Source organism: Somniosus microcephalus, unplaced genomic scaffold, assembly GCF_052327205.1.
Source record: "Somniosus microcephalus isolate GS21.2 unplaced genomic scaffold, FLI_Smic_1.0 unresolved_chr9, whole genome shotgun sequence".
NCBI classification, from domain to species: domain Eukaryota; kingdom Metazoa; phylum Chordata; class Chondrichthyes; order Squaliformes; family Somniosidae; genus Somniosus; species Somniosus microcephalus.
The window spans coordinates 34,908,705-34,922,212 of record NW_028225187.1 but is presented as its reverse complement, the minus strand read 5'-3'; the positions used below and the strand labels follow the sequence as shown (position 1 = coordinate 34,922,212).

The 13,508-nt window shown below is 42.4% G+C and overlaps 1 protein-coding gene across 1 annotated transcript in view; it reads right to left on the bottom strand.

Moving 5' to 3' along the window:
- Positions 1–12,744, bottom strand: part of LOC147085059 (osteoclast-associated immunoglobulin-like receptor) — a 100,560-nt gene extending 87,816 nt beyond the window's left edge. The window contains 1 exon segment of the mRNA XM_085979415.1: positions 12,669–12,744. Within this exon segment, the coding sequence (XP_085835541.1) occupies positions 12,669–12,744 (76 nt within the window).
- Positions 12,745–13,508: the final 764 nt, after the last annotated feature.

Genomic DNA, 13,508 nt, shown 5'->3' with positions numbered 1-13,508 from the left:
AGATTACAGAGATTGGGATGGTCGAGGGCCATTGGAGGGTTTTGAAGAAAAGGATGACAATTTTGAAAACGAGGTGTTGCCTTACCGGTAGCCAATGTCGGACAGCGAGCACAGGGGTGATGGGTGAAGGGAATTTGCTGCGTGTTAGGACACGGGGCAGCCGAGGTTCCTACATTTATCTTATTGTAATACAGCAAGTTCAATGTGTTCTGTACCAGAAAGGCATCCGTCAATCAATGGAAATACTGTCAGAGGGCAGCATGCTCTCTGCTTTTGAATGCTTCTACATCTTCTGAACTGACATGCAATTTTTAATGATTGTTACAGAGGTATCAGTAACATGCAGAAAATGAACAATCCATGACCGCATGCAGAAAGACGTGAATGACATTTAGCCTTCGGGGATAAGTGGCAGGTAACATTTGCGACACTCAAGTGACAGGCAATGACTATCTACAATAATCGAGAGTCTAACCATCTTCCCATGACACTCAAAGGTATTAAATGTTGGGGGGGTTACCATTGACCAGAAACTTAACAGGACCAGCCGCAAAAACATTGTGGCAACAAGAGCGTGTCAGCAGTTGATATTCTGCAGCAAGTGTCTCACCTCCTGACTCCCCAACACCTTTACACCATCTACAAGGCAAAAGTCAGGATTGTGATGGAATACTCTCCCCTTGACTGGATGAGTGCAGCTCCAACAACACTCAAAAAGCTCGACACTGTTAAGGGAAAAGCAGCCCGCTTGATGGGCACCCCATCCACCACCTTAAACACCACTCCATCCACAACCAGTGCACTGTGGCAGCAGTGAGTACAATCTAAAAGATGCACTGCAGCAACTCGCCAAGGCTTCTTCAGCAGCAGTTCCCAAATCCATGACCTCAAACCCCTAGAAGGACAAGGGCAGCAGGCGCATGGGAACACCATTACCTCCAAGTTCCACTTCAGGTCACACATCCTGACTTGTAAATAAATCAGGCCGGTTATTCATTGTTGCTGGATCAAAATCCTGGAACTCCCTCCCTAACAGCACTGTGGGAGTACCTTCACCACACGGACTGCAGCAGTTCAAGAAGGCGGCTCACCACCACCTTCTCACGGGCAACTAGGGATGGGCAATAAATGCTGGCATTATCAGCGACGGCCAAATCCAAATAATGAATACAACACGTGAAATTAAAAGCTGTTTGTACAGCAAAAGGCAGTGTTATTAAAAACAAATTTAAATACAGGAAATGTGGTGATCACCCCTCGAGAAAAAAGAAATATTATTTGGTTATGTTAGAAATTTAAGAACTGTTCTCTAATGTTCCATTGTGGGAACGGTAGCATAGTGTTAATGTTACTGGACTAGTAATCCAGAGGCCTGGGCTAATAAGTGGGGAACAAGAGTTCAAATGCAACTGGGGAATTGGAATTCAATTAATTAAATAAATCTGAAATAAAGAGTTAGTACCAGTAATGGAGACTATGTAACTGCCGGATTGTCATAAAATCCCATCTGGTTCATTAATGTCCTTTAGGGAAGGAAATCCGCCGTCCTCTCCTGGTCTGGTCTATATGACACTCAAGGGCAATTAGCGATGGGCAATAAATTCTGAACTTGCCTTCAGCACCAAAATCCCGTGAATGAATAAATAACAATTTATGTGATAACTTAACGCGCCCTAGAGCTCTACACCTATTACGATTATCAATCAATCATGAATCAGTCACGTAATAGTGCACTCAGGCTTATATTAATAAATTGGGCATTAATTTAATGTCACATGCTCACTTTCTATCGCCTCTCCGACCAGCGGATGGAGAAGAACTAAACGGAAAAGCACAATGGAGCAATTGAAAAACTTTGCACATGAGCAGCTTAGTGATCTCCAGGCAAATACAACAATTGTCGAAGCTTGGATGTTGTCACTTCCTAACTTGATATAGATTCGTAGACACCGAATCATAGAATCATAGAATTTTAGAATGAAACAGCACCGACAGAGGCCATTCGGCCCACCGTGCCTGTGGCGGCTCTTTGAAAGAGCTATCCAATTCATCCCACTTCCTGCTCTTTCCCCATTGCCCTGCACGTTTTTTCATTTTACATGTGTACATCCAATTTTCTTTCAAGACTTAACATTCAATCTGCTAGCACGACCATTTCAAGTAGGACAGCCCAGAACAGAACATCTTGCTGCATAAAAAAATTCTTAACTCGCACTGTGGATCCTCTGCTATTTACCTTATGTGCCCGTGGTGCAGTTTCTGCTTATCATCGATGTATAGGGTGATTGTCAACGCGGCATCACATGGCCATGACTGAATTCTTGCCATCAGCACGGGAGGGATCGGAGGCAGTGTAACAGCGGGAGTCACTTTTGAACATAGCATTTTTTAAGCAGCTTAGTGTCATCAAACATCTCTAAACATGACTCTATTAATGTAATTAAAACTACATCTGACCGTCAACCAGAACACTGTGACATTGGAACAGTTGTTCATCCCTCTCTGGCGCAAAAACACAAAAGCAAAAGATCCACAACCACGGCTAACAAAAGAAATTAAGTAGAGTATTAGATCGAAAGAGAAGTCATATAAAGTTGCCAGGAAAAGTAGCAAGCCTGAGGATTGGGAGCAGTTTAGAGTTCAGCTAAAAAGGGAAAAGAGATTGATTAAGAGGAGAAAAAAAGAGTATGAGAGAAAACTTGCAAGGAACATAAAATCGGATTGTAAAAACTTCTACAAGTATGTAAAAAGTAAAAGATTAGAGAAGGCAAATGGAGGTCCCTTACAGTCATAAACGGGAGTATTTATAACGGGGAACAAGGAAATGGTGCGGTGATTAAACAAATACTGTGGGTCTGTTTTCATGGAAGAGGAAACTGTTAACTTTCCAGAAATACTATCGAACCAAGGGTCTAGTGAGAAGGAGGAATTAAAGGAAATCATTAATAGTAAAAAAATAGTGCTGGAGAAATTAATGGGAATGAAAGCTGATAAATCCCCTGCGTGACTGTATTATTCCTGTTTAACTTTCCTCTACATCTCTCAGTTTCTGTCTCCATTTGTACAAAAATTCCTCGCAGTTTTCTCTTGCTCACAAACTCCTATCTTTCTCTTAATTTCTGCTGCTTTTTAAATTTATATACCTGTGCCTTTACTGTTTATGGTTTTCCTCCGTGTAACTTTCCTCATTATATTTATCTCTTTCTATTTTCCTCCATCTCATCTTTTGCCGGTTTCTCTTTGTGCCTTCTCAGTGTATTTGCCCATTAATTTCTCCCTCTCTCCCTCTTTCTCTCTATTCTTTTTTCTCTCCTGTTTCTCTATCCATTTCAACATCTACATCTCTTACTCTTTGCTTCTTTACCTATTTTGATTGGTCTCTTGTTGTGTTTACTTTATTTAACGTGTTACCTCTGCTCTCTATGCTCTGCAATCAGTTTCACTTTCGGTTGCTCTACGTTTCATTTCTGTCTCTTTCTTCCCTTCTGAGTTCTGACCTATGTTTTTTCTCTGTTTTAGGGCTCTCACTATCTGTCATTTCCACTTTCCACCTGCCACTATATCTATGTTTATCTCTCTATGTAACTCTGTATTCTTTTCTTTGCCTTTCTCTATCTATTGATAACCTATCTCTTTATCTATCTCTGTCATTCTGTGTCCCCATTTATGTGCAGAGCTCTGAGCAGGCCCACAGCAGCGACTGTGATTGGCGGGTTTGCCCATGTTGCTGTCAGTGCAGGGCGGGCCTTTACTGGAACTCCAGCTGAGCACTTTAGTGCCGCCTTTTTGTGAAACAATTCAAGTGTCGTCTTCGGAGCGAGTCCCGCCTCAATAGGTCAGATGATCAACAAAGAATAATAACAGGATCAGATTTAAGATCATTTCAGGGCTCTGGGCTGTTAATAAAAATGTAGTTTCGCCCCAGTGGGGACTGAGGGAATGAAGCATGAAATGGGAATCAGTTCTACTGCTTGAAACCCTTCCGCCCCTTCAATGATTTAACGAACTTAACTAGTAGATTGAGTGGGCATTTCACCGCGTTCTTCAGCTCCTCTCTGAATGTAGTCTGGGTCACAGCATAAATACACATGTTGGTGCAGGAACTGAGAAGCTGCAGCATTCCTGCTGTGGCTCCTGGGATATAAAGAGGGTCATTGACGGAGGAAGCATAAATCTTTGCAATTCGCTGATAGAAAATAAATATAAAATCAGGGTCACCCATAACAGTATAAAACTGCCAGATATGCTGAAGAGTAAAACGATGGATTTCCTTCGGTTCTCCATCTCTGGATCCTTGTGATTACCTTCATTGCTGCTGACACTTTCATAGCTCCTTCTCTGCTTCAGTGTGATGGACTCACTGACTGTCACTGGACTTCATTGTAATATGAAATATTTTGAGGATATGCTGTATCAGTTTGCACTGTATCTGTTGGAATCAGAAGCCCTTCCATTGATCTGGAGATTATACGAAGCAGCTGTGATGTTGGCGTTTTGTTAACTGAACAATCGTCCCATCTAACGCTGCAATTTATAATTACAGGAGAAAGGACTTCATATACTTTTAGTTCTGTCTGGTAGAGATATTCGATTCTGTTGATTCCATGTATTACAGATGAGGGGAAGAGCACAGATGAACAGGAGGAGGCGTGGATCATCTGCAGAGATATTAAATTTTTCAGAGATCTCGCCAATGGACAAACTGACACTGAGAATAGGATCAATGAGCACGAAGCATGTGAGCAGAATTTCGGCGTTGTAGGATAGGATTGAATCGGATGTGAAAAAGCTTTGGCAAAGAGAATACAGACAGTGCGGAAAGATAGAGGAGCAATAGAGAAACAGAGAGGGAGAAGGCAAGCGAGAAGGATATGTTTTAGTGAAAGTGAGATAGAGCGAGCTACTGAAACCTCGAGTAAAATTACAAGTAGATGTGACTTCAAGGTGTTATTAGGATGTGGTCAGATTTGGTGAGATGTTATTGTTGGACCCGCTCCCTGTGTTTGTGCGTCAGATCCTCTGTCTGTTTTCGTGAATGTTATTTTTCCTTACTTTATGACTTATAAGTACACATTCTTAAAAATTAATTAACATATAGGATGCATGAATTAGTAATCGTAATCTATTATTAAAAAATGAGGCAGTTATAACGGATATATTTGAATTTGAATTTGATGTAACTGAATTGCTGAGTTAATTATTTGACCACATTTTAAACCCACAAGCTGATACCAGTAAGCACAGAAATGAATGTTTGAATTTATTATTTGAGTGGTGTTACTGTGATCTATACATTAACTTCCTCTCACTCTCTGCTGTATTATCTCCCTGTGAATCCCAGCCTCTCCTCCCCCTGCATTGAATCCTCTGTCTCCTCACCCGTTTCTTCAGTTTGTCCGCATTCCCAAACCCTCTGCTCTTGACACCCCTCCAGCTCCCCCGTGTCCTTTTCCTGGTTTCCCTCCCAATCTCACTCAATTCAATTCAATTCAAATCGCTTTATTGGCATGACAAGGTACATCTTATGTTGCCAAAGCATCGAAAAACATTCATGGTTGAACACAAACACAGCTCTATCCATACAGTGTATAAACAGATATATCCCTGAGTGTATAAATATACATTCATATAATTTGTATACACTCTTTTCTTAGATTTACTGGTTGTCCCTCTGTTTATGGCAAGCTTTAAGATAGTGTGCCGCTAAGGTTACACAATTTCTCTCTTCCCCTAGTAGGTATGGGAGTTTTTGGTCGTCATTCAAATTTCTGAATTTCGAGCATGTTTTTGTGAATTTTGGGTAGAAATTCTCCCTTATGCCCTGATATTTTCTACAAGCTGTGAGGAAGTGCATCTCTGTCTCCACCACTCCCTGACTGCAGTGAGAGCATATCCTGTCCTCTCCTCGTAGCTGGTCTGCCTGTGTCTACCTTTTTCGATGGCCAGGCTATGTTCACTAAGTCTGCACATTGTCAAGGATTTTCTCAGTTTGCTATCCTTTATCATGGTCAGGTAATCAGCCATTTTGTATTGTCTGTTTAGGGCCAAGTAGCAATTGAGTTTGTTTTGAGTTTTTGTTGTTTCTGCCCAATATGACAGATGTTTTTCCTTTTGCTTAGTGACGATTGTGTTGGGTCGAATTCTTTCTGTTACGCTGTCACTGTCCTGGGGCTGGTTATTGTTAGTAGTGTTAGTAGTTACTTCACTGAGTCCCAGGACTAGTTGACAGAGGGTATTCTTCTTTATGGTCCTCTCTTGGCATTTCAGGGCTTCGTAATGATAGCAGTGGGGGATGCTCATTTTTAGGTGTTTCCAAAATTTGGTGGCTCTTTTTTGGATGTTGTTTATTAATGGATATTGGCCTTGTTCTGCTGTGCATGCATTGTTTATGGTTTTCCTTTGAGTCCGGAGGATACTTTTACAGAATTCTGCATGTAGGATCTCAATTGGGTGCTTGTCCCATTTTGCAAATTCTTTTTGTGTTAGCGGTCCCCAAACCTCACTGCCATAGAGTGCAATTGGTTCAATTATTGATTTAAAAATTTTGAGCAAAATGCTAATTGGGATTTCTATTTGGATTGATTTTTTAATGGTATAGAAAGCCCTTCTCGCTTTCTCTTTCAGTTCATTCACAGCCAGATGAAAATTTCCCGTAGAACTGATTTTTAAGCCCAAGTATGTATAGTTAGTGGTTTGTTCGATTTTAGTTGTTCCGAGTGTGAAATTTATTTTGCGTCCCTGATGTCTGGATCTTTGCTGGAACACAAGGACTTTGGTTCTTTGGGGTTTTATTGTCAGGGTTCATGTCTGAAAGAACGACTCCAGCAGATCCAGGTTCTGCTGTAGACCCTCCTTAGTTGGTGACAGCAGAACCAGGTCATCTGCATTGAGGAGGAATTTAACCTTGGATTCATATAGGGTGAGGCCGGGTGCTGTAGATTTTTCAAGTAGTTTTGCCAATTCATTTATGTAATTATTAAAGAGTGTTGGTGAGATGGGCGAGCCCTGCATCACACCATGCCCCTGTGGGAAGTATTTTGTTTGTTTGTCTCCAATTTAAACTGCACATTTATTGTTGCTATACATTGATTTAATTACATCATATGTTTTTCCCCCTACACCACTTTCGATAAGTTTCAGGAATAGACTGTCGTGCCAGATGGAATCGAAAGCCTTCTGGAAATCTATAAAGCAGGCAAAAATGTTGCTTTTGTTTTGATGAACATGTTTGTCAATTAGGGTCTGTAGGGTGAAGATATGATCTGATGTTCTATAGTTTGGTTGGAATCCAATTTGGCTTTTACTCAAGACATTGTGCTCCTGAAGGAAGTTTACAAGTCTTTTGTTTATGATACTACAGAATACCTTCCCCAGGTTAATGTTTACACAGATGCCTCGATAGTTATTTGGGTCAACTTTGTCCCCACTTCTGTATATGGGCGTTATGAGTCCTTTGTTCCAGATATCAGGGAAGTAACCGACACTCAGAACCAAGTTGAAGAGTTTTAGGATAGCCAGTTTCATTTTATCGTCTGTGTGTTTAATCATCTCGCTTAGTATGACTCGGTTTCCAGCTACCTTTTCCAACAGATCCAAAGCGTCAAACTCCCTGCCGTGGCTCTCGGCCTTTCCCGTTTAGTGCCAGACACTGTCGGATCCGTTAACCCGGAGCAAACACAGCAGCAGCACCTCCCCCTGTCCCGAAATCATCCCAGCCTTAAATTTCTTTCACTCTATCTGTAGCTTAAATCCGGATTTAACACTTTGGATACCCGCTCCCTGATACCTCTCCTCCTTTGACCACTGGCACTGTGCCCTCAATAACAACAGAAAATGCTGGAAAACTCAGCAGGCCTTGCAACATCCGTGGAGAGAAATAAGAGTGACGTTTCGGGCCTATCCCTTTTGCAAATGGAAAGGAAATAAAAAAGATCGAATGCAGGGCTGCCATAGAACAAAAGAAGTAAAAGAAGTAAAAGAGACATTAAGAGGTGTTCAAAACCAGACGAGATGGTAATAGGACAGTGGAGACAAAAGACAGCAAGATTAAATGTGAAGTGTACTGGCAGGTTGGGAGACAGCTGCCGTGTGGGAGAGAGAGAAAAAAAAGGAAAGGGGGCGGGGTGAGATCCAAAACAAAGCGGTGGAAAAAAATATGTTAAAATGTAATAGGGGCCGAGGTTATGATCTGAAATTGTTGAACTCGATATTGAGTCCGGAAGGCTACAAAGTGCCTAATCGGAAGATGAGGTGCTGTTCCTCGAGTTTACGTTGAGCTTCCATGGAACAATGCAAGAGGCCAAGGACGGTGAGGTCTGAGTGGGAATGGAGTGGTGAATTAAAATAATAGGCGACCGGAAGCTCGGGGTCACCCTTACAGACTGATTGGAGGTGTTCCACAAAGCGTTCACCCAATCTGCGTTTGGTTTCCCCAATGTAGAGGAGACCACTGTGCTGTGACCTCACTCAGCCCATCCAGTGGATCCGCTGCTCACTTTATTCACTTTCTTTATCAAAGTTCCTTTTAATTAATGATAATTGTATTTAAATACATTTCTCTGCCCTGAAGCGTTGCCCAGGTCCATGAATCAGTTTCCACCATTCAATGCAGCATCAAATCTGGCAATATCAGCGCAGTTCTTGTCAAACTGCTGCTTTGGCTCCAGCTCTGATCAGTAATTTCTCTGCTTCCTTTTCTCTCTCTTACATTTAACTTGGTGGCGGTTGTGATCCTGTCCCGAGGAAAGTGCGGTCCCTCCAAATGCTGGAATATGGGTTCTAAATGAATTTTTTGCATCTGTTTTCACTGTGGAGAAGGACGATGTAGACATAGAAATAGGGCGGGGGGACTGTGATATGCTCGAACATATTAACATCGAGAGGGAGGAGGTATTGGCGGTTTTAGCTGGCCTAAAAATGGATAAATCCCCAGGCCCGGATGAAATGTATCCCAGGCTGCTGTGTGAGGCAAAGGAGGAGATTGCGGGGGCCCTAACACATATATTCAGGACCTCTCTGGCCACAGGGGATGTGCCAGAGGACTGGAGAACCGCTAATGTAGTACCATTATTCAAGAAGGGTAGTAGGGAAAAATCGCGGAACTACAGGCCAGTGAGCCTAACATCAGTGGTAGGAAAATTATTGGAAAAAATCCTGAGGGACAAAATTTGTCTCCACTTGGAGAGGCAAGGATTAATCAGGGATAGTCAACATGGCTTTGTCAAGGGAAGATCATGTCTGACTAATTTGATTGAATTTTTTGAGGGGGTGACTAGGTGTGTGGATGAGGGTAACGCAGTGGATGTGGTATACATGGATTTCAGTAAGGCCTTCGATAAAGTCCCGCACAGGAGACTGGTCAAGAAGGTAAGAGCCCATGGAATCCAGGGTGCCTTGGCACATTGGATACAAAACTGGCTTAGTGGCAGAAGGCAGAGGGTGATGGTCGAAGGTTGTTTTTGTGACTGGAAGCCTGTGGCCAGTGGGGTACCACAGGGATCGGTGCTGGGTCCCTTGCTGTTTGTGGTCTACATTAATGACTTGGATATGAATGTAAAGGGTATGATCAGTAAGTTCGCGGATGATACAAAAATTGGTAGGGTGGTAAATAGCGAGGAGGGTAGCCTCAGTCTGCAGGATGATATAGATGGGTTGGTCAGATGGGCGGAACAGTGGCAAATGGATTTTAACCTGGAAAAGTGCGAGGTGATGCACTTTGGGGGGACTAACAAGGCAAAGGAATACACAATGAATGGAAAGACCCTAGGCAAGACGGAGGGTCAGAGGGATCTGGGTGTGCAAGTACACAGATCCCTGAAGGCGGCGGAACAGGTGGATAAGGTGGTAAAAAAGGCATATGGGATACTTGCCTTCATTAGCCGAGGCATTGAATATAAGAGCAAGGAGGTTATGATGGAGCTGTATAAAACACTGGTTAGGCCACAGCTGGAATACTGTGTGCAGTTCTGGTCGCCACACTACAGGAAGGATGTGATCGTGTTAGAGAGGGTGCAGAGGAGATTCACCAGGATGTTACCAGGGCTGGAGCGCTTCAGCTATGAAGAGAGACTGGGCAGATTGGGTTTGTGTTCCTTGGAGCAGAGGAGGCTGAGGGGGGACATGATTGAGGTGTACAAAATTATGAGGGGCATAGATAGGATGGATGCCGAGGAGCTTTTTCCCTTAGTAGAGGGGTCAATAACTAGGGGGCATAGATTCAAGGTAAAGGGCGGGAGGTTTAGAGGGGATTTGAGAAATAACTTTTTCACCCAGAGGGTGGTAGGAGTCTGGAACTCACTGCCTGAAAGGGTTGTGGAGGCAGAAACCCTCACAACATTTAAGAAGCATTTGGATGTGCACTTGAAATGCCATAGCATACAAGGCTACGGGCCAAATGCTGGAAAATGGGATTAGATTAGGCAGGGCTTGATGGCCGGCGCGGACACGATGGGCCGAAGGGCCTCTATCCGTGTTGTATTACTCTATGACTCTATGACTCTAAATGTATCACTGGTGGGAATGGCAATGACCGATCTTCTGGCCGTCATCAATGATCCCATATTGAGGTGCATGTATCTGAATTATTTCCCAAATCATTCCTGAGAATTACTCCCGTGTTAAGTCTCGTTACCTTCCTGGTTTATCCAACCACGGCGGTTTCTGACTGGCTCACAGTCGCTTTCACCATTGATCGATTTGTGACCATTTGTTGTGAGAAGCTGAAAACAAAATATTGCACCGAGAAAACGGCCACTGTGGTTACCGGTACAGTGAGTGTGCTGGGCTATTTAGATCCTGTCCCCTGGTACTTTATTTATGAACCTAAGAATATACTTGATTATGTTCCCTGGGATTGTGTCAATCAACCGAGCTTCTTTCCATCCCACGCATGGGTCGCATTTGAGTTGTTGCACCTATTTTAACCCCTTGTGTCCCGTTCTTTCTGATTTTGTTGCTCAAAGCTCTGACGGTCAGAGGTATTTTAGCGGCCAGTAGAGTCCGCAGGGGACTCCGGCGTCGCAGCGATGGAGAGAATCACAAGGACCCAGAGATGGAGAACCGAAGGAAATCCATCATTTTGGTTTTCAGTATATCCGGCAGATTTATAGGTTTATGGACGCCCATTTTGTTTATTTTCTATCTCTCCATATCCAAGCCCTCTCTTCTTCCTCATCTACCTCCTTCCCATTGAAACATCCATCACCAGATATGGGATCCTCTTCTACATGTCCATTGAAGCCACCAGTTTTAACATCTCCTCTCTCGACCCCCCTTTCCTGTGTTATCCGACTACTTTTCCAACATCCTGCTTTGAATGAGCCATAACTTTCTCTAAACAAACATTGGCAAGGCAAAAGCCATCATCTTTAGTCAAATTTTACAAACTTTACAAACATTGTTCCCTAACAACCAGTACCAATCCCCACATTGGCCGTGAGCTGCCAATGACCCTCAGCATCTCTCTGATCCTAGCTTCTGCGTTATAACCATCAGTCACGCTATAACAAAGTCCACTGACTTCCGCCTCAGTAGCATCACCGCCTCCACTCTTGCCACATAGGCCCGATCTACTCAAACTCTAATCATAGGACAATCCTCCCATCTCTTGGATCAATCTAGTAAACTGTTGTTGCACTGTCTCTAAGGCAGGTATAACCTTCCTCAATTAAGGAGACCATAATTGTGCGCTGTACTCCAGGTGTGGTCTCCCCAAAGCCCTGTACAATGGTAGTAAGGCTTCCTTACTTTTGCACTCCATCCCATTGCAATAAAGACCAACAAGCTATTTGCCTTCCTAATTGTTTGCTGTACCTGCATGCTGACCTTCTAAGGTTCCTGTTCGATAACACCTATATCTCTCTGAACTTCAACATTCAATATTTTGGCACCAGTTAAAACGTATTCCCTTTTTCTATTCTTCCTACCAAAGTGAATAACCTCACATTTCCTCACATTATACTGCCCAATTGCATAACCTGTCTATATCACTTTGCAGGATCTCTGTATCTTCCACACAACTTACTTTCCCACCTAGCTTTCTATCGTCATGAAAATTGAGTACATTACATTCGGCCCCTTCATGTATATCATTAATTTAGATTGTAAATAATTGAGGCCCAAACAATAATCCTTGCGGCACCCCAATAATTATAGCCTGTCAACCGGAAAAATGACCCGGTTAACCCTGCTCTCTGTTTTCTGCCCGTTAATCAATCCTCTAACCATGCCAGTAATTTACCCCGACCTAATAAGTCTTTATCTTCCATAACATTCTTTAAAGTGGCTCCTTATCGAATGACTGTTGGATATCCAAATATAGTACATCCACTGCTTCCACTTCATCTACCCTGCTTGCTGCATCTTCAATATACTACAATAAATTTGCTAAACACAATTTCCCTTTCAAAAAACCATGTTGAGCCTGCCTAATCATATTATGATTTTCTAAGTGCCCTGTTATCACATCCTAAATAATGTTAAGAGAAAAAGGTAAAAAAAAAGTGGTAGTTTTGATCAAATGCATATGATTGGATTAGATCTGATTAAGCCTGTAAACCGATATCGGAATTGAGTCCCTCAATTAAAACAGCAACGTTGAGTTATAGGTAATGTTAAGTGTAATTTGAACCACTATTACATGTACAATATAAGTAATGATTCTGATATACCTGGTATTAGACGTTTATGAACGTCTCCTTCATAGCTCTTATTGTTTGCATTTTCAGCACAGGCCTCTTGCCTCATCGAGCGAGCACAAGCATCTTAGTTTGCAGGTGGGTTTTTAGAGCACAACCCATGGGGAGTGAGGTTAATTCTACCTTGTCTTTGCTTTTAGGTTAGTTCTCATGATAGAAGAAAGTTGCTCGAGTGAAACTGATCAAAAATAATACGTGATACATCTCTGGATTCATAGCGCATTCATTCATTGGGTGAAAACGTGTATTGGTAACAGAATATCTGTCACAAGAGCCTTCAACTGCGTCTTGCTGGTTAAAGATATTAGGTAAAGTAAGACTTGCTGGTGAAGGAAGTGTCTCAGATCTTGTGGAAGGTCGTAAGGCAGTACATTTCAGATATTGTTTGTTGCATTGAGAGGAAAGTGGCTGCAATTGACAATCTTCCTTTTTACACAACACTCTTACGGGCCATGCTTGTCTCCAGTTTCTTTGGCTGGCCTGATATGGGCTGAACATGCCCAGGTGATTATTAATGTTGCACACGATGATTTATTGGATGGATTTAGTGTCCGCTGGAAGAATGATGCAGCATCGTGTATCATTAGAACAATTGTTCCCATCAGAAGAGAAGCTGAATTACCTGGGCATGTTCAGTCTTCGTTTATTTTAATTTTCACAGTTAATAACAGGAAAAGTTTTAACATAAGAATCACATCTGTGACGGTACATAACACAGTTTATTAAGGAGAATATATTACAGCAAGCATCGATTTGCAACTTTGCTTAAAATGTTGTACCAATATCGATTGATCCATTAAACATGTTTTGAGC